Source organism: Ranitomeya imitator, chromosome 1, assembly GCF_032444005.1.
Source record: "Ranitomeya imitator isolate aRanImi1 chromosome 1, aRanImi1.pri, whole genome shotgun sequence".
Taxonomy (NCBI): domain Eukaryota; kingdom Metazoa; phylum Chordata; class Amphibia; order Anura; family Dendrobatidae; genus Ranitomeya; species Ranitomeya imitator.
The window spans coordinates 1,191,778,074-1,191,800,719 of record NC_091282.1 but is presented as its reverse complement, the minus strand read 5'-3'; the positions used below and the strand labels follow the sequence as shown (position 1 = coordinate 1,191,800,719).

At 42.7% G+C, this 22,646-nt stretch overlaps 1 protein-coding gene across 7 annotated transcripts in view; it reads left to right on the top strand.

The window, feature by feature from the left end:
• Positions 1–22,646, top strand: part of SLC2A9 (solute carrier family 2 member 9) — a 574,319-nt gene that overhangs the window by 340,241 nt on the left and 211,432 nt on the right. For all 7 annotated transcript variants that reach the window (XM_069744845.1, XM_069744847.1, XM_069744851.1 and 4 more), the window contains one exon: positions 13,581–13,691. In XM_069744845.1, the coding sequence (XP_069600946.1) occupies positions 13,581–13,691 (111 nt within the window). The remainder of the gene's footprint in view (positions 1–13,580; positions 13,692–22,646) is intronic.

Genomic DNA, 22,646 nt, shown 5'->3' with positions numbered 1-22,646 from the left:
GGGTGTGTCAGCGTATTTTGCGCATGGCATCCTCCGTGTGTAATCCGTATGCAATCCGTACTGCGTGTTTTTCTCGCAGGCTTGCAATACCGACATACGGCTATACAAGGGATCCATGTGTAAAAAAATAAATAAAAACATATATACTGTCTATATGTATATATATATATATTGTAGCATGGCTAAAGGGTGTGTAGTCGATGGGAGGTATGTGCCACATAAGTGCCTTGTTACTGTATGGTAGCCCAGGGGTATTTCTGTCTTGCACATAACCATGTAAATATATGTGTTTCAGGACCTGTGGTAATGTCAGACCACATGGCTAATCATGTGATGGGTTACTGGGTGGGGTTAGCTCTATTTAAGACTGGCTAATGCTTTACACAGCAGATATGTGTGGAGGTGAAACCCTCCTGGGTGTGTTACGGCTTCAGGACTGAGCCGGAGGAACTGGACACTTGTTTTTCTTTGCCTGAACCAAAGGCTATTTTGTTTTCTGTTGTTTTGCCACATGGTTTATGAAGCAATAAACCCAGTGAACTTTAAAGGAACACGTCTCCTGAGTGTCAGCCATCGCAGCTGAGTGAGTGGAACCCCTACAATTGGTGGAGAATGCGGGCAGCGTTCCCAGCGGAGACGTGAGTTTATTTTTGAATGTCCTGGGTCAAGGCTGTTGCAAGCCAGCAAGCATTGCCGGAGAAAATGGAGGACTTGCTGAAACACTTGGTCCAGCAGGAGCAAAGGCAGCAAGAGACCAACAGGCTGTTGATGCAGCAGATACAACAGAGCCAGCAGGAGCAACGGCAGCAGATGCAGCAAAACCAGCAGGAGCAACGGCAGCAGATGCAGCAGAGCCAGCAGGAGCATCAGCAGCAGATGCAGCTTCTGGCAACCGCCATCCAGGGCAAGGCGAGCGCCCCAACCCCAGGTTTGGCTGATGACACCCACGTCCGGAAGACGGTAAGACGCGCATTGCAGAAAATGACTCCCGGGGATGATGTTGAGGCCTTCCTGACGGTGTTTGAGAGGGTCGCTGAGAGGGAAAAACTTCCGCCAGAGCAGTGGGCAGAGGTACTTGCGCCATACCTGACAGGAGAACCCCAGAAGGCGTACTATGATTTGACCTTGCAGGATGCCATAGAGTATCACAAATTGAAAGCCGAGATTCTTGCACGTTTGGGGGTGACACTGACTGTCTGGGCACAGCGAGTTCACTCCTGGGGCTATCACCGGGACAAACCACCTCGTTCCCAAATGTTTGATCTGTTGCACCTGGTCCAGAAATGGCTGCAGCCAGAATCCTCTGCGCCTGCACAGATGGTAGAACGGGTGATGATGGATCGGTTTGTCCATTCCCTCCCGAGGCCTATACAGTCTTGGGTTGCCCAGGGTGATCCCCAGAATGCCGACGAGCTGATCGGACTGGTTGAGAGATACCAAGGGTTGGAAGGCTCCTTCGGGAGGCAGCCCATGCCGTACTGGGGGTCCCAGAAGGCAGCTGAGTCCCAAAAAGGGGTGGTGCGTCCAAGGTCACAAAGGGCGGGGGAGGTGGTGCCCAAGGTCCCCACGGGTGATATTATTTGTTGGAGGTGCCACAAGCCAGGACATATAGCTGCCCGTTGTTCCCAAACCACTGAGCAGATGGACTGCAGCATGGGACGCCGTTGTTCATACTATGCGTATCCAGCCTGTAGTGTGAACTCTCCATCTAACGAGGGACCTCAAGCGTGTCCCGTAAAGGTGAACGGTCGAGCAGTAATGGCACTGTTAGACTCGGGGAGCCTAGTGACCCTGGTGAGGGCCACTTTTCCTCTCCACCTGCTCCCAGGAAAGAAGGTCGGAGTGCGGTGCATACATGGTGATGCAAAGGACTACCCTATGGCCAGGGTGGACATTGAAACGGCATGTGGCACTGAGTCCCACATAGTCGGCGTAGTTCAGGACTTGTTGCACCCTATAATTATTGGCCGGGATTTCTGTTTGTTTTGGGATTTGTGGGGAAAAGGTTCTGAGCTCCCTGGCAGTGAACCAGTGAACCCTGGAAGGGTATCGCCACACCCAGAGGCAGACAGCTTTCCTTTTTGTGTTCTGGTTGGGGATGAGGAGGAAGTATCCCCTACATCTGACATTTTGGAGTTAGAAGTTACCGGTGAAAATTTTGGGACTGCCCAACATAGGGACCCCACTCTGAGGGAAGCCTTTAATAATGTCACAGTTATTGACGGGGTGGTACAGGAGCCGGGGGCAGACACAAGATTTTCCCATTTTCTGTTGAGGGGGGAATTGTTGTACCGGGTCACGAAAATAAGGGAGGAGTTGGTAGAGCAGTTGATAGTGCCGGGTCCGTATAGACGGAAAGTGTTGGACATGGCCCATTCACACATCTTGGGTGGACACCTGGGGGTGGAAAAAACGCAGGAACGGGTTGTGCAGAGGTTCTATTGGCCTGGGTGTCACCGGGAAATAGTGAACTATTGCAGGTCCTGCCCTACATGTCAGCTAACTGCTCCCACTCCTCATTTCCGGAACCCCCTTGTGCCACTGCCCATTATTGAGGTACCGTTCGAGAGAATTGCCATGGACTTGGTCGGTCCCTTAGTTAAATCAGCTCGGGGCCATCAGTATATATTAGTCATCCTGGACTATGCCACACGCTATCCTGAGGCAATTCCCTTGAGAAATTCTTCCTCAAAAAGCATAGCCCGCGAGTTGGTCCATGTCTTTTCCCGGACAGGTCTGCCAAAGGAGATCCTGACTGACCAGGGTACACCTTTCATGAGCAAGGTGATGAGGGAGTTGTGCAAAGCCCTGAAGATCTCCCAGTTGAGGACCTCGGTGTACCATCCCCAGTCAGATGGCCTTGTTGAGAGGTTTAACAAGACACTAAAGAGCATGCTGAGAAAAGCTATAGAGAAAGACGGTAGAGACTGGGATTGTCTCTTACCCTATCTGATGTTTTCCATTCGTGAAGTTCCACAGGCCTCCACAGGGTTCTCACCATTTGAGCTTCTATATGGCCGACATCCACGAGGACTCCTGGATATAGCCAAGGAAACCTGGGAGGCCGAAGTCACGCCCCACAGAAGCGTCATTGAGCATGTGGCCCTGATGCAGCAGAGGATTGCAAAGGTGATGCCTATCGTGAAAGAACACCTTCTCCAAGCACAAGAAGCTCAAGCCAGGGTCTACAACCGGTCTGCAAGAGTGAGGCAGTTCAATCCGGGAGACCGGGTTCTTGTGTTAGTTCCAACGGTGGAAAGCAAGTTCTTGGCCAAATGGCAAGGGCCATATGAGGTTGTCGAGAAACTTGGTGAGGTAAATTATAAAATTCACCAACCAGGAAGACGGAAACCATTCCAAGTTTACCATGTCAACCTCATCAAGCCATGGCAAGATAGGGAGCCGACAGTAACTCCGTCATTGTTAAGCAACCCAGAAGGTGAGGTTGGAGCGGTTACTATAGCAGAGACGCTATCAAAGACCCAGAAACAGCAGTGCCGGGAGTTACTCCAGAAAAACAGGGACCTGTTTTCAGAATTGCCGGGATACACGAGGGTCATAGAGCACGAGGTCCTAACAGAGCCACATGTGCGGGTGAATGTGAAACCTTATCGTATTCCTGAGGCTCGTCGAGAAGTTATCTCCAAGAAAGTGGAGCGTATGTTGAGGCTTGGAGTCATTGAGGAATCCAAGAGCGGTTGGTCGAGCCCAATTGTCCTGGTCCCAAAACCTGATGGAGAGTGGAGGTTTTGCAACGACTATCGGAAGTTGAATGAGGTCTCCAAGTTCGACGCTTATCCCATGCCCCGTATTGATGAGCTCATCGAAAGGCTTGGGCACGCCAGATATATATCCACCTTGGATTTGACAAAGGGGTATTGGCAGATCCCCATGGCACAGGAAGCCAAGGAGAAGACAGCCTTTTCGACACCTGATGGATGCTTCCAGCATGCCCGGATGCCGTTTGGCCTACAGGGAGCCCCGGCGACCTTCCAGAGGGCTATGGATAGAGTCCTTGCACCCCATAAGGCCTACGCTGCTGCGTACCTAGATGATATCGTCATCTTTAGCCCGGACTGGGAGAGTCATCTGGAGAAAGTCCAAGCGGTATTTGATGCTATAAGAGAGGCCGGATTTACTATAAACCCGAAGAAGTGTGCCTTGGGTAAAGAAGAAGCTAAGTACCTTGGATACATAGTGGGTCATGGAGAAATAAAACCCCAAATCAGTAAAGTGGAGGCAATTCAAACATGGCCAAAACCAGTTTCCAAGAAGCAAGTTAAAGCCTTCCTGGGAATCGTGGGATATTACAGGAGGTTCATCCCAAACTTCGCCACGATGGCTGCGCCTCTGACTGACCTGCTAAAAGGGACAAAACCAGTAATGGTTAAGTGGTCCGAAGAAACAGAGTCAGCCTTCCAAGAAATGAAAAACGCTTTGTGTAAGCAACCCGTTCTGATGGCCCCAAACTTCAAGAAAGAGTTTATTCTTCAGACAGATGCCTCAGATGTTGGGGTGGGAGCAGTCCTTTCCCAAGAACTACATGGGGAGGAGCATCCTGTTCTCTATCTGAGTAGGAAGCTGTCCTCATCTGAAAAGAACTACTCAGTCGTTGAGAAGGAGTGCTTGGCCATAAAATGGGCAGTGGACACATTACAGTACTATCTGCTGGGACGTAAATTTAGACTGGTATCTGACCATGCCCCACTTAGGTGGATGAGGGAAACGAAAGGGAGAAATGCCAGAGTCACCCGTTGGTTCTTAGCCCTGCAGGATTTCAGTTTCCATGTGGAACATAGGGCCGGAAAGCTGCATGGTAATGCGGATGCCCTATCAAGAATCTCTTGTTTAGTGGGGGAAAGTGCCAAGCCCCATGGCTTTAGGCAGAGGGGGGAGGTATGTAGCATGGCTAAAGGGTGTGTAGTCGATGGGAGGTATGTGCCACATAAGTGCCTTGTTACTGTATGGTAGCCCAGGGGTATTTCTGTCTTGCACATAACCATGTAAATATATGTGTTTCAGGACCTGTGGTAATGTCAGACCACATGGCTAATCATGTGATGGGTTACTGGGTGTGGTTAGCTCTATTTAAGACTGGCTAATGCTTTACACAGCAGATATGTGTGGAGGTGAAACCCTCCTTGGTGTGTTACGGCTTCAGGACTGAGCCGGAGGAACTGGACACTTGTTTTTCTTTGCCTGAACCAAAGGCTATTTTGTTTTCTGTTGTTTTGCCACATGGTTTATGAAGCAATAAACCCAGTGAACTTTAAAGGAACACGTCTCCTGAGTGTCAGCCGTCACAGCTGAGTGAGTGGAACTCCTACAATATATATATATATATATATATATATATATATATATGTCAGTAGACACATATATGTATATATATTATTACTTCATACAGCGCTAGATAGCTTTAAAGTCGGTAATTCAATTACCGGCTTTTGCTATCTCCTTCCTAAACCCGACATGATATGAGACCTGGTTTACATGCAGTAAACCATCTCATATCCCCATTTTTTTTGCATATTCCACACTACTAATGTTAGTAGTGTGTATATGCAAAATTTGGCCGTTCTATCTACTAAATTAAAGGGTTAAATGGCGGAAAAAATGGCGTGGGCTCCCGCGCAATTTTCTCCGCCAGAGTAGTAAAGCCAGTGACTGAGGGCAGATATTAATAGCCTGGAGAGGGTCCACGGTTTTTGGCCCCCCCCCTGGCTAAAAACATCTGCCCCCAGCCACCCCAGAAAAGGCACATCTGGAAGATGCGCCTATTCTGGCACTTGGCCACTCTCTTCCCATTCCCGTGTAGTGGTGGGATATGGGGTAATGAAGGGTTAATGCCACCTTGCTATTGTAAGGTGACATTAAGCCAAATTAATAATGGAGAGGCGTCAATTATGACACCTATCCATTATTAATCCAATACTAGTAAAGGGTTAAAATAACACACACACATTATTAAAAATTATTTTAATGAAATAAAAACAAAGGTTGTTGTAATAATTTATTCTTCGCTCAATCCTTCTGAAGACCCTCGCTCTGTAACAAAGTAAAAATAATAAACCAACAATATCCTTACCTTCCGAAGATCTGTAACGTCCCACGATGTAAATCCATCTGAAGGGGTTAAAATATTTTGCAGCCAGGAGCTCTGCTAATGCAGCGCTGCTCCTGGCTGCAAAACCCCGGGGAATGAAGGTAAAGTAGGTCAATGACCTATATTTACCTTCATTTGCGGTGAGGCGCCCTCTGCTGGCTGTTCCTGGAGCGTGGGAACTTTCCTAGAAAGCTCCCAGGCTCGAGTTCATATGAGGGCGCCCTCTGCTGGGGCATCTATGGCATCATGGCACATTACATCTGAAATTCCTTCTGACGGGCCTCCTGATGAACCGAACCACGGGGAAACGCATTGAGGCGCAGAATGTTCTGATAAGTAACAGGCATCATTGCATATGCTATTGACATACCCTATGGGATTGCTCAAATGTATCTGTATTAGCATTCCATGGAAATATCTTTTGCTGTCGGCCCCATTTAATGGGGTAGTATACTGCTTACTGACATCTTTGTTGAAACCAGGCAGGCAGCTTACCTGAGGTATGGGTAATAGCTATGAGTTTATGCTGAATTATTAAAGCTATGTTTCATTTCTGATAGTGTATCTATTGCAGATTAGTAGGATTGACTGATTGGTTATCATAAGGGCTGGATCCCTGTAAAATTATAGTATTTGTACAGTTTGCTTTTTTGTTTTATGTGGCATATCTGGCAACATACCCATTGCAAACTGGCAATATTCATTGGCTGGCTATCAAAAAAGGTTTGGACCTCTGTTTAATTACAGTATTTGTCCTGTACCTGCCTCCCCTTTTTTTGTTGATTTCATTATATTGTGTTTTTTGATATTTGTTTTGACCATTTTTTTGCTTTCATCTCTGTTCTTATATTATTGTTTTCTCACCTGCATGGTAGGGTGAGACAGGGCAGTGAGGGTCAGTCCACGAGTGGGGGCGCCAAAAAATCGTTATTAGGGTGCCAACCTCCACAGCCAGGCAGGGGGCAGGAGAGGTTATTGTAGCGTATGCGCTAGACCTTGGTCAATTTTTAGGCAGACATTTTTTTCTGCCATATATAGAACAGGGTTGGTGTATGTTTTTAGACATATTGTTATAATAAAGTTTGTTTTAAGGGGATTTATGTTCACTAAGTCTGATTCTAGTTCCCAATATGATACGTAAGTTTTTCTAGTATATTATTAGGGAAAGGGAAGTTCCTGAAGTACTGAGCTGGGTTGTGGCGAAGACAGAGGACTAACCAAAGTAGAACTAAGTCATTCTGGGAAGGACGGACAGAATGTGTATAAAGATATTCCATGTACTAAGAGAAACGTTCATGAAGTTATGCCCCCACTATCCGCTGTATATAATACCCACCAAGTTATTGTTCAGCATAAGACAGTTGATTCTGAAGTGGTGGTCTCCTTCATTGAACTTTGCAAGACCTGGTCCTGGCCAGGTGAAGTCACCGGCAGCATGCGACCTTCAAGAGCCTAATGCCAACTTTGCTAAGGTCACACACCCATAAACAAACCCAACCCAAAACATAGGGGGAGATATACTAAACTAATTGTGGCATAATTCTGGTGCAATTTCCTTTTACGCGACTTGGGCTTATATTGTGATATGGTTTAGAAGTTTTTTATATCACTTTATGTTAGTAAATTTTGCCCAAAATGTTTGACACAAGCAGGACAACAAATGTGGTGTAAGCTCAAGTGTACACAGCCTAAAGATAAACTGAATGTATCGAGCAGCCTGATCCATTGCGATAATTTGGGCATGTTTTTATAGTCTACTCTAAGAATAACACTGTCAAAATATGAGACAGTTTTAGTAAATCTTCTCCAGTGAGTTCCAAATATTTTCAGCCAAATGCCCATTTAGTGATCGCCATCAAATCCTTTGGGCTCTCATTTACTTTTTGGAGGATACAAGAGCAGAGCGGCAGAAGACAGATCTGTAACTTTTAATTCGGATATCTCCCCCAGAGGGAAAAGCTTCTAAAAATAAAAGTTTTATTCTACTTAAGATGGACTTTATTGTAATGTATCTAGAAGTACTTTTAAAGACAGGACTGTATTGGCTCTACTGATATGCCTGTTTTAAGAAAGAGGTATTCATGCCACTATACCGGAGGGTCTTTTCTTAGAACTCTGTATTGTGTTGTTCTTCTGTTTTTCCTCCTGGAATGATATCAATGAATTAGCACACAGAATTCACCACTCCCCTTGTTAATAAGGTGTGTCCGTCTAAGGCCGGGATCACACGAGCAGTAACTCACTCAAGAGAGGAAATTGGGGCACAATATAATAATGCCACTTGGATCAGTCTCTGTTAGAGTTTGAGCCGAGTGTCACCTTAGTGTAATCAGATTTGCATGCAAGAGAATCGTATGACTGGTGTGGAGAAGATGGAGAATTTAATTTCTCCATCTTCTCCATTGTGTGCATCCGTGAACATGACATCTGAGCGCAGTCCGATGTTTCACACGCACCCATAGACTTGAATTGGTGCACGTGATCCGAATTCCGGAGCCACTCACAGCATGCTGGCATTTTTTCTCATGCCGATTCTGCTAAGCATTGGATAGCACTCAGTCATGTGAGCAAGCCCTAAAGGAGCCCATACATATTAGAATAAAGGGAATGTCCGGCCGTGGGGTAAATTTCTGCAGTCACTCTATGTGACCTCAGATTTGTGAATCTTCACAGCGTGCAATACTGGAGCCAATGGCGAGCGGTCATATGACATCAAGTATGCAATTTGCATACATCCGATCAAGTGCCAACTAGACGTGTGCAGTCTCGCTTGCTACAAATGAAATGAGCGAGGCCGGATACATCTAATCAGAATATGGTTGAAGGTATGCAAACTCATACTTGCAGTCACATGACCTCCCTCTGCATGCGATGTGAGGATTCACAGGTCTACAGTCACATAGAGAAACTACACACTTGTACCCCAAGGACAGGCAACCTATTTAAAGGGAGCCTATCATGTAAAAACCTGCAATTATGGGGCTAATGTGCAGATTAAGAGCGTTCTGAACCTGCCCGGTGTCCGCACTGAGAGCCCCGCTGTTGGAAGGAAATGAGCTTCATACCTCCCAGCAACTTTGGGTTTCCAGTCATAGTGAGCTGTGACTGAGGCCGCACCGACCCACCCTTAAGACTGAAAGCCTGATGCTACCGTGAGAAATAAGCTATGGCTTGTTATGGAAGAAGTTGATGATCATTGTTGCAGCACAAGCTTCCATATATTGGATTTCTATATTGGTGAAACTGACTATAGAAGGTTTCCCTTCCTTTACTATTTTTGGCAAAATTTTTGCTTTCTTGGCCTTTTTTCAGAGAATATGAATGATAATAATAAAACTTTTTCTCCACTCATGGTTAGTGGTTGGGTGAAGCCATTTATTGTCAAACTACTGTGTTTTCACTTTTTAAATCATAATGACAACCCAAAACATCCAGATTTAGAAACAAATGGTATCAGCTGGAAAAAGAATGCAGAAAGGTCATAGACCTACTCACCGCAGTGAAAAAATAAAATACATCTGTATCGCCGATTTATTGACGACTTGTTCTTAGTTTGGACGGGGTCTCTGGATGAAGCATCTGACTTCATTCAAAGGTTAAATGATAATTCTTGGGGTTTATCCTTCTCAGCCTCAATGTCAAATGCCAATATACAATTTTTGGGTTTGATGATACATGTTAACCCAATGGGTAAATTCCACACTTCCACATTTTTCAAAAAAGTGGACGTAACAGTGGTCCAATTCCAAGGCGGATCACTAATATCCCGAAAAAACTGCACCAACGAGAATGACTTTCAGAATGAATCCAAGAATTTAATGAATCGTTTTTTAGAGAAGGACTTCCCTAAAAAATTGATCCATGATGCTTTTAATAAAGTTCAACCCCTTTGTCAAAAAGATTGTCTCAGCAAGATTAAAACCGATAAGAGGAAAGAAACCTCTGAAATTAGTAAGTGGAGTTTTATTACTACTTATAATTATTCCCATGCATCCATCCAGGGATTATTCAAGAAATATTGGTTTATTTTAAGAGGGAACCTGATCCTTTTAAAACATCTTCCTGCTAAACCTAAATTTATTTTCAGAAGGAATCGTACTCTTCGGAATATGGTTGCCCCCAGCAACACGACGCTCAATATTCACTCTCCATCAATCACTAATACGCTTAATCCTGGTTGCTTCGCATGTAAGATGCCAAAATGCCTCTGCTGCACTTCTATTGTGCATGGTGCTAAACAATTCAAATCGACTATCATGGGCACTAACTGTGACCTGTTTCTTTGTAATCCGTGTGTGTTCATAAAAGCTGAGTGAGTTTCTGGGATCCAGACAGACTCTTGCATCTTTCATCCAGCCACTGATATTTCTGGATTGTGAGTCATGAGGAAAGCAAAAGAATTGTCAACGGATCTATGGGAAAAGGTAGTTGAACTGTATAAAATAGGAAAAGGATACAAAAATATATCCAATGAATTGATAATGCCAGTCAGCAGCATTCAAACTGTAATTAGCAAATGGAAAATCAGGAGCTCTGTAAAAACAAAACCACGGTCAGGTAGACCAACGAAAAATGTCATCCACAACTGCCAGGAAAATTGTTCAGGATGCAAAGAAAAACCCACAATTTACATCAGCTTAAATACAGGACTCTTTGAAAACTAGCGGTGTGGCTGATTCAAGATGCACAATAAGGAGGCACATGAAGAATAATGGGCTGCATGGTCAAGTCACCAGAAGAAAGACATTACTGTGCACATGCCACAAAGTATCTCTCCTACAATATGCAAAACAGCACAGAGACAAACCTCAAAACTTCTGGAACAAGGCAATTTGGAGCGATGAGACCAAAATTGAACTTTTTGGCCACAACCATAAACGTTACATTTGGAGAGAGGTCAACAAGGCCTATGATGAAAGGAACACCATTCCTACTGTAAAGCAGGTGGATCGCTGATGTTTTGGCATGTGTGAGCTACAAAGGCACAGGAAACTTGGTCAAAGATGAAGGAAAGATGAATGCAGCACATTATCAGCAAATACTGGAGGCACATTTGCACTCATCAGCCTGGAAGCTGTACATTGGACGTACTTGGACGTTCCAACATGACAACGATCCAGAAAACAAGGCCAAGTCGACCTGTCATTTGCTACAGCAGAACAAAGTGAAGGTTCTGGAGTGGCCATCTCAGTCTTCTGACCTCAGTATCATTGAGCCACTCTGGGGAGATCTCAAGCATGCAGTTCATGCTAGACAGCCCAGGAATTTACAGGAACTGGAGGCTTTGTGCGAAGAAAATAAAGAACCTCATCAACAGCTACCACAAAAGACTTCAAGCTGTCATTGATCTTAGAGGGGGCAATACACGGTATTAAGAAATGGGGTATGTGAACTTTTGATCAGGGTCATTTGGATGTTTTGTGTTGTCATTATAATTTAAAAAGAGAAAGCACAGTATTTCAGAAGACATGGCTTCATCCAACCACTAACCATGAGTGGAGAAAAAATGTTGGTGTTATCATTCATATTTTCTGAAAAAATTCCAAGAAAGCAAAAATTCTGCCGGGGCATGTAAACTTTTGAGCACAACTGTAGGTTAAAAGGTCAGACATATTAAACAGGGTTGTATCAGCCCTCCCCAGGCTTAACGCTGTTATTCTGTTTTTTCTTGCTCAGTTGTGACTAACCGCTTCACTCAGGGGCTTTGCTGATGTAGGTGCCATGAGCTGTTAAGCTCAATGATTGACTGCAGCGCCTGACATGACCAAAGCTCCAGCTAATAGACCAATACTAGATCAGCAAGGGAGAGGCAGCCCTGGTGCTGGGGTGAATACATCAGTTTTTGTTATTTTACACTTGTGCTCACCTATGGGCAAAGGATAAGGGACAAATCTGTAACACTCTGAACAATGATTGGGCAAATATTAGATTGTTTATGTTTCATTGACAGGAAGAATAAAAAAGGATTTTGAAAACAGTTCTAACAGAAAATTCTTCATTCTTGTCTTAGGGCTCACTCACAGCACCTAAACTTCTTTCCAATTTCGATTCGACAAACCACATTGGATCACACTTGGACTATTGATTTTTTTAGACTTTTTTTTTCTTGGACTGGTCCGGTCCAAGGAAAAAAGTGTAGCATGTTTGATTTGATCTAATTATCAGATTGCAAGTGAATGACTGCATGGGAAACATCGGACTGCACTCGAATGACATCTGTGTGCAGTACGAATTCCACGGACTGACACAATGGAGAAGATGGAAAGGGTCTTATTTCCATCTTTTTCTCATTCGAGATAATCGGAGTTCAAAATGCTCTCACTCATCATGATCAGAGTTTGACGAGTGCATCATTAGCATAATCAGCCCGATTCTCTCTGATGAGAGGATCTACGGTTGTGTGCCCCTACCTTAGGCCTGTTTCACACGTCAGTGGTTCTGGTACGTGAGGTGACAGTTTCCTCACGTACTGGAGACACTGACTCACGTAGACACATTAAAATCAATGTGTCTCTGCACATGTCAGCGTGTTTTCACGGATCATGTGTCCGTTTGAAAAACACGGAGACATGTCAGTGTTCGTGGGAGCGCACGGATCACACGGACCCATTAAAGTCAATGGGTCCGTGTAAAACACGTACCGCACACGGATGTTGTCCGTGTACAGTCTGTGTGCCGCGCAGGAGACAGCACTACAGTAAGCGCTGTCCCCCAGCTTGTGGTGCTGAAGCCCCATTCATTTCTTCTCTCCAGCAGGGTTCGCTGGAGCGAAGGAATGAAAAATCTTTTTTTTTTAATTTTGCGGTGTAAATAAAGTTCCCTGTAACCCCTATGGGAGGTGGAGCCGCATATTCATCACTGTAATAAGTGGCACCACGTGACCGCTCATACAGGAAGAGCTGCGATGCTGAGAGGAAGCATCGAGGGAGCTAGGTGAGTATTTTCTTTCCAGCGGGCGGGCGCACAGGGAGTGGGAGGGGGTTAGTTACAGGGAACTTTATTTACACCGCAAATTAAAAAAAAAAAGGATTTTTCATTCCTTCGTTCCAGCGAACTCTGCTGGAGAGAAGAAATGAATGGGGCTTCAGCACCCAAAGCAGGGGACAGTGCTTACTTGTAGCGCTGTCTCCTGCATGGTCCGTGTGGTACCCAGTCAGCACACGGGTGGCACACGCCTGCCGCACATGTGCCACCCTGATGTGCCACGTGAGCACACGGACACACGGACACGGATAACTCCGGTACCGGAATTATCTGGACGTGTGAAACAGGACTTAAGTACAGGCCATTAATATAAAAATACTGGATAACACCTTTACAAGGTACAAGTATTTATTGAAACATGTCAAGAGATGGCACTATTGCTGTTGAAGTTCTGCAGTCATGTAGTTTGAAAACTTTTGTCTTCATTTTTTTACAGGACGGTCGCTTATTAAACTTTTTGTTGTTGTTTTTTTGTTTTAATTCTTAACAGATTTGGTTTTACACAAACAGTATATTTAAAGAAGCTGGTATACAACCTCAAACCATTCCATACATCACCTTATCCACAGGGGGCATTGAAATTTTGGCTGCCGTTGTATCTGTAAGTAGGTTATTGAACTGATGTTATCGAACTATTCTTTCTGTGATTTTCATGCGAAATGTTCTCCTGCTGACAGACAACCATACTGTAGCTTAAAAAAATGACTTCCGCGTAGAATGCTAGAGACAGACACGAAACGTATTAGACAAAGCACACCTGCATTCTTTTTCAGACTGGACAAAAAGTGGAAGAGAAAACTAACATATGACAATAAAAAAAATAAAGTGTAATTAATTATAAAGAAATGACCTACAGGATAAATCCTCAATATCAGATTGGTAGGGATGTGACCCTCAGCACCCTCTCCAATCAGTTGTTATTGGTGCCAACCAAATGTTAGCAATTGTGGAGATAAACTATAAGGGTAGTTCACCTTAGGCGTTTTTTTGTCATTTTTTTCTGCCACAAAACCTGCACTCTTGGCAGGAAAGAAGCAGTGTCAAAAATGCAGATTTTGGTGCTCTTTTTGGTGCATTTTCCAGGATCCCAAAGTTCAGCTTTGCTTCCACCACAGACGCATGAACACAGGTCACCAAAACAAGACATATGTTCACGAAAAAATACACATACAAATGTAACAGCTAGTGGAGGTGAATTGGTCTGGAATAATAAGACACTGGCAGTGCATTGAGTTTGTAGAACACTTTAACTTTCACACTTTGGTCTGGCATTGAGTTACTTAAGCGTTGTGCAATCTCACACCTCGGTCAGCCACAGACATTGTTCAATTTCACACCTTTGTGAGCCAATCTTTACTTTTGTACGCATCACTAATTTAATTAAACTCTATTAATCCCAACTGCCATCTCAAGTGACCAAGACAAGATGGCAAACCTGAAAAAAAAAATCACAAAAATAAATGGGTTTCATATACTGCTCTACTTGCTTTTTTCAATACCCATTGCTTTAAATGGGTGAAAAACGCTGAAAGAAGTGACCAAAAAAAGTGCAAAGCACAAAATGCTGAAGACAAAAAAATCGATGTGTGTGCATGAGATTTCTGAAATCTCATAGACTTTGATGATACTGTAAAATGCAGCTGAAAATTTGCATTAAAAACGCCAGCAAAAAATGCCTAGTGTGAACTTAGCCTTATGCTGCGGTTTTGGCATGCTCGATTTGCCTCTTGGGCATGCTGATAAAATTTAACGTTGAATAAAAAAAAAGCCCTATTCTGTAGAATCAGGTTTTGGCACAAAAAACGCAGCAAAACCTGATACCTGCGTATTTGGTGTGTTTTTTTCACCACCCATTCATTTCAATTGGTAAAAAATGCTGAAAGAAATAACACGCTCCATTGTGCAAAAAACATGCAATGCACAAAATTCTGATGACAAAGGAAAAAATAATGTGTGTGCAGGAGATTTCTGAAATCTCATAGACTTTGCGGGTACTGTAAAACGCAGCTGAAAATTTGCATACAAAAAAGCATAAAAAAAGCTGCAAAAAAACCTAGTGTGAACTTAGCCTAAAGGTCCCTAAAGTATGCAGTGACCATAGCAGAGCACTGCAGATCCATCCCTATTAGGCTGCCGTCACACTATCAGTATTTGGTCAGTATTTTACATCAGTATTTGTAGCCAAAACCAGGAGTGGAACAATTAGAGGAAAAGTATAATAGAAACATATGCACCACTTCTGTATTTATCACCCACTCCTGGTTTTGGCTGAGAAATACTGATGTAAAATACTGATCAAATACTGCTAGTGTGACGGCAGCCTAAGAATGATCGTGGGGGTATCAAGTTCCATACCTGATATTGATGACTCATCCATATGGTAGAACATGAAATATAAAAATATCAAGTTCCATACCTGATATTGATGACTCATCCATATGGTAGAACATGAAATATAAAAATATCAAGTTCCATACCTGATATTGATGAATCATCCATATGGTAGAACATGAAATATAAAAATATCAAGTTCCATACCTGATATTGATGACTCATCCATATGGTAGAACATGAAATATAAAAATATCAAGTTCCATACCTGATATTGATGACTCATCCATATGATAGAACATGAAATATAAAAATAGTAGAACATTTTTTTTTTTTTAAGGCCCCTTCACATTAAGCGACGCTGCAGCGATACCGACAATGATCCGGATCGCTGCAGCGTCGCTGTTTGGTCGCTGGAGAGCTGTCACACAGACAGCTCTCCAGCGACCAACGATGCCGGTAACCAGTGTAAATATCGGGTAACTAAGCGCAGGGCCGCGCTTAGTAACCCGATGTTTACCCTGGATACCATGCTAAAAGTAAAAAAAAAACAAACACTAGATACTTACCTACCGCTGTCTGTCCTCCAGCGCTGCGCTCTGCTTCTCTGCTCTCCTCCTGTACTGTCTGTGAGCCGGAAAGCAGAGCGGTGACGTCACCGCTCTGCTTTCCGGCTCACAGACAGTACAGGAGGAGTGCAGAGCACAGCACTGGAGGACAGACAGCGTTAGGTAAGTATCTAGTGTTTGTTTTTTTTTACTTTTAGCATGGTATCCAGGGTAAACATCGGGTTACTAAGCGCGGCCCTGCGCTTAGTTACCCGATGTTTACCCTGGTTACCAGTGAAGACATCGCTGGATCGGTGTCACACACGCCGATCCAGCGATGTCAGCAGGAGTCCAGCGACGAAATAAAGTTCTGGACTTTGTTCAGCGACCAACGATCTCCCAGCAGGGGCCTGATCGTTGGTCGCTGTCACACAGAACGATTTCATTAACGATATCGTTGCTACGTCACAAATAGCAACGATATCGTTAACAATATCGTTATGTGTGAAGGTACCTTAAATCTCAACTGGTTTTATTGGCCTCTTAAAAACTCAGATGCTTTCTGCCACAACAATTCTGACGTTCATGGAATTGTTTCTTTTTTTACTCTTATGTACATTACACAGTTGTCCATAATTTGTGATGAGAACATTGCGTCGTCTGTGAACTTTTGCGGTGTCTCAGTGGACTATAATATTTATATGGTGTTATCGTCTTCTCATAAAGACTTTGACCTTTTTAGATAAAGACCCGTAAAAGTATTCTTTGCTAGCGTTCACGTTGCAACCTACGAGCTGGATCTGCAGGAAGAAATGTGGCTGCAGGTCTTGGTAGTTGATAAACAAATTACCAGCTTGGATTATTGGTTGAGAGGTCATATACTGTCACTGGTGATGCTGGTAACCAGGATTTGTTAGAGAAAGCAATTACCTTTCTCATTATTATTACGTCTGTACATAGCTTCCCTTTGATTAAGTTCATATATCATCTGAAAATCACCTATTCTTTAAATCTGTCTTTTGTGTTAAGTGTATTTATGAAATATTTTTGGCAATGCTTTTTTTTTAACATATAATCTGTATTCAAAATAAGAATTAAAAAACATGTAATTTTCACATGAGCCACTAGGGTTTTTTTTTTAAGATTCTAACTTCCTGCTGTTTCTAATGACAACTTCCCTACGATTGGATAATTTTTGGACCATAATAATTAGACTTGGGCATATTAATCAGATAAAATCTGCTATAAAAATGAGTAAAATTTCTGCACCGTTTCTACAGCTCTTGGGAGAAAAAATGCAACTACCTGCATTTTTTCCCTGTGTTTTTGACTGAATTGAGTGAAGACAATGGTGAAAAATGCAGGGTAAAAACACACAGAGAATTGACATGCTGCAGATTATTTTCTACACCAAATCTAAATATCAGAAATAAGCAATGTGTGCAAAACACTTTTCAGGTTTCTCTTTCACTTTGCTGGCATCAGGATTGCTTCAGGTTTTTCTAGAAAATCTGCATGGCAAACCAACGTGAAATTTTATTGCATACTCCCAGTGTCGCTAATGGCAGAGAGCAGGCAATGCTGATGAGTAGTACTTTCATCAGCCAGTTCCTGTGCATTGTAATAAATATGTCAGTCTGACATATAATCAGTGTTAGTCTATATGTATTTTACTGTACATTTATATCTTGAATAAATACATAATTTAAAATAAATGGCATGGGGTCCTCCTTATTTCTACTATCCAGCTGAGGGAATGTGGACAGCTGGGGGCTGGTGTTATTATACTGGGAAAGGGTTAATAAACATGGAGTTTCCCACTATTAATATCAGCTCACAGCTGTCTGTGTAGCCTTTACTGGTTAATAAAATGGAGGGAACCCAATAAAAAACGGCATGGGGTTCCATCTATATTCAATAATCAGCAAATGCTACACATACAGTTTTGGGCTTATTTGGGCTGATATTAATAGCCTGGGAAGGGGCCGTGGATATTGGCTCCCTCCTAGACTAAAAACACCAGCCCTCAGCCACCCCAGAAATTGTGCATCCATTAGATGTGTCAATTATGACACTTTGCCAAGGCTCTTTTTGCACCAGAGCAAGTGAGGTAATAGTTTTGCAACTGATGTCAGCTGTTTCATATTCGCTGGCATCAAGCCCAGGGGTTAGCAATGGAGAGGCATCTATAAGACACCCCCAATACTAACCCCGTAAGTTTAGGTAAAAAAATGGACACAAAGCATGTCCTTTATTTGAAAAAAAATACTTCCAACCCTCTTTCACTCATTTATAAATGTAAAAATAAAAAAAATCAAAGTTATACTGACCTGTTGACTGATAATCCATATGTCCCACAATCCTCAACTCTACTTGATTGGGATGCATTGCTGAGCGGTGGTGTGATGCGACCACTCAGCCTGGCATCCCGAACATGCTGAATGTAACAACACGCCTGCGTGTGACTGGCAGTGACATCATTAAGGTTACTGCCAGTCACACAAAGCCACATTCTCACGTTCAGCACAGTGGGTCCTGGATATCAGGCTGAGCAGTCACATCATGCCACCACTCAGCATTGCATCCAGATGTAGTAGAGTTGGAGTTGGAGTTCGTTATGGGACATATGGATTAACGGTGGACATGTGATTTTTTATTTTTACATTACTAAATGGGTAAAAGAGGGTTGAGGAGTGTTTTGTTCAATGAAAGTACTATTTTCTGTGTGTGTCTTTATTAATTTTCACCACAGGGTTACTAATGGGGGTGTCTGATAGGTGCCTCTCCATTACTAACCCCTGGGCTTGATGTCAGCAGACATAAAACATCTGACATCAATGCCAAAACTTTTACCCCACTTGCCACTGCACCAGGGCAAGTGGGAAGAGCCGTGACTAGGTGCCATAATTGATGCATCTAATGGATGTGCCTCTTCTTAGGCAGCTATATGCTGCTATTTTAAGGCTGGAGAGGGACAATATCCACGGCCCCTTTTCCAGTCTGAGAATGCCAGCCCCCTGCTGTCTGCTTTAGCTTGGCTGGTTATCAAGAATATGGGGGGACCCCACACCATTTTTTTAATTATTTATTTATTTTTAAGAACCAACCAAGATAAAGCTGATAGCTGAGGGCTGCAGCCCACAGCTGTCAGCTTTACCTGTACTGGTTACCAACAATAAACGGGGTCCCCTTTTTTCTTTTATATGTATATAGTGCACTGCTGGTCCATTACAGCCATGCCAAAACTTGACTGGCTGTGATGAAGCCGGAAGTGTCCACACAGTAGAAGCTTGTTGATTGGCTGTGCTGCAGCCTTTCAACAAGCTTTGCTCAGGCTGCGGAACCTGAACAGTAACATGGACTTCCAGCAGAAATCAGTGCTCAGGGTCAGTGCAGCAGCACTAGTTGTTCGTTACAGACCCCAAAGTTTACCGTTTGGCTTTGGCAATCCCTATCTGTTAGGGTGGAAATTTTGATTAGCATCAGACCATATCCCACATAGGTGGATGAGGATGAAAAAGAGGAGAAATGATCTTGTTTCTAGCCCAGCAGGATTTCCACTTTCATGTAGAGCATAGAGTCAGTAAGCTACATGGTAATGCCGATGCTCCCCAGAGGGAGGAGGAATGTAAGATGGCTGCCAGGAACATAGTGTTGATGGGAGATTTGTATCACAGAGGTGGTTGTCATCTGTGATGTAAACTTGGAGTATTGCTCTAGTACACGTACTACTTAGAGGCTTGTTATGGAATCTAGGCCAGGTTTACGGGCAGTTGGAGACAAGGGCGGATCTGGCTGCCCACATACCCCACCCTTGGGGATTGTTCACACTGTAAAATGGAACCTGATTGTCTCACACATGGTCTGTGTCTTCAGATAATTGGACTTATCCTGTGTCTTTTGCCTTTATGCCGAGAAAGGGCTGCATGTAAGTTTTCCTGTGGTGTGGTTTATGTGGAGTGAAATAAACCAGCCAGACTTGTAAATAGAAATGGTTCCCGTGATTCCTCATCCCACCCCCAAGTGAGAAGCATTCCTATATTTATATATGTATTTAAATATAAATACATATTTATGGAGAATGCAATTTCATGCAGTCTTGTTAGGTCCAGGTATGTTACAACATAGAGGAGTCATCTTTCCTACTCTCTTTTTAATTTCTCTTTCGTGACTGACATTTTCTGTAGGAATCAATGAAACATACATTTGTTTAAAGTGGAAAACAAGAGTATACATCAGCTGTGAAATCAAGAGATAAAACTTTTCAGGATGACAGCACATTAACTTGTGTGCCACATCTGCTGGCTGCACATTTCTTCCAGGAGATGTGCTGACAAATAAAAGTTTGAATATTCGGGCAGAAAGTTTTACATCTCATTCTGCATCTGTTCAAGTAAAAACTAAAATAGTATCTAAAATGGGTTTACAGTGCAAAGTATGTTCAAATATGAATACTACAGTGTTTGAGCCGAGAGGGGATGTAATACCACAATCTAATACAATTCCACCCTTTTTATATATACCAGAGCATGCAGAGATTTTTATTTTTATTTTATTTTTTTTTGCATTGTATTCATTCATCAATTTCTACAGATTTTTTTGGCAGCACTTTTTGATTGTTTGCACCTTGTGCCTTTTGTATCGTGATATTCCTCTTTTACATTCACTATTTTATGTGTGTGTTCCCAGCTATTTATTTTTTAAAGTTTTTCCATCCACTTATTTATTCTTTGCTAATTTTTATATTTTTTTTAATCTTATATATAAAACATAAATAGTATGTTTTTTTCAATTTTATTTTTTTGTTTAGCAGTTTTTCTTTTTGAGGGATGTCACGGTAAAGGAAAGCGTACACCTCTACCCTGATTGAAATACTATAATCCTGTTTCATTGCATTACAGTCTCAGCACCTGATTCCTTCTACTGACCCACACCGATGTCTCTGTAGGCTTCTATGTTGATCTAAGTTTTGTCTAGTCTCTAGTGGTATCACAAGGGTCTAGATATTCAAGCCATAAAAGGTGATGAAATAGAAATATGAATGTGATACTGGCCAAACAGCATTTTAAGACTCACACGGCACTTTGCCAACTTTTTCACTTAGATTCACTTGAAAAGATTATGGAATACTTTCCATAGTTACTTGGTTACTTGTTAGATCAGGTACTTGATGACATGCTGCTTATTAGTGTAAATGAGGCAATATCCCAAAAGCATATTACACAGTTCAAAGCATGGATGTTCACCTTTATCAATCGTATCTCGTGTTTTTAGGACAAATTACAACCCTCATATTTTCCTAAATACGAACTCTCAATGATTACAAGAGAACAAAATATTTATGCCAAGTGATGTGATGTGTGTGTTAGGGTACGTTCCCAAGTTGAGTTTTTGGTGAGTTTTCGACACTGCATATTTTCACTGCATCAAAAATGAAGCGTCTTACAGTTCCAGCAAAGTGGCTGGGATTTATGGAAATCTCATGTCCAATACTTCAACCTCCTGCTTTGTGGCCTCTCCTCGAACACTCTGGCATTCCGGCGTCTGAATTCTGCTTTCCGACTAATGCACCTGTCCCTCGCTATTCCCCTGCCTCTTCTTCCTGTCAATCCCTTCACTGGATCCCCATTGCCCAGAGACTCCAGTTTAAAACACTAACCATGGCATACAAAGTCATCCACAACCTGTCTCCTCCATACATCTGTGACCTCGTCTCCTGGTACCTACCAGCACTCAACCGATCCTCACAAGATCTCCTTCTCTACTCCCCTCTTATCTCCTCTTCCCACAACCCAAACAAGATTGTTCTTGTGCATCTCCCCTAGACTCGGGAACTCTCTACCCCAACATATCAGACTCTCACCTACAATGGAACCTTAGAAAGGAACCTGAAATACCTATGTCTTCTGACAAGCCTACAACCTGCAGTAACCCTCATTCCACCATACCGCTGCATGACCACCTCTACCTTCACTTACTGTATCCTCACCCATCCCTTGTAGACTGTGAGCCCTCATGGACAGAATCCTATATCCTACTGTACCAATCAGTGACTCGTTTTGTTCAAGAATATTGCATTTGTTTTTTATTATGTACTGTATACCTCTTTTCACATGGAAAGCGACATGGAATAACTGATGCTAGAATTATAAATAATAATAATGTGTTTATGGTGCATTTCCGCCTCAGAAATACATAAAAATGCACATATTCCTCACCTAAGTATGTTGTTAAAAGTTTTGTCAAAGGCAAATACTGGGAAGTATCAAAAACAAAGCAGCTTTATGTAAAACATGACACACCAAAACAGACAAAAACTGCAGAGTCAAAAATGCGATAAAACCGCTTGTTAAAAGAATGAACACAAAAATGTAATAAAAACACAAGTAACCTAATTTAAGTAATAGATGCAAAAATGGTTCACAAATTCTGCAACAACAAAAACCAAACAAATGCTCATGGTAGGAACGTAGCTGTAGAGGGATGAAAATAGACTGTTCATAATCACCCTCTTACAAAATGACTGACCATGATTAATTGCCCTGTTAGAAGCCCCTCACACTTTTGATTAAACTCTTGTTATTTAATTATGATGTTGACTATTTGTTGGGTGGTTACATTAGCCCTGTAGTATTTTAATGTGATAACTTACTTTTGCATTTGATTTGACTATGTGT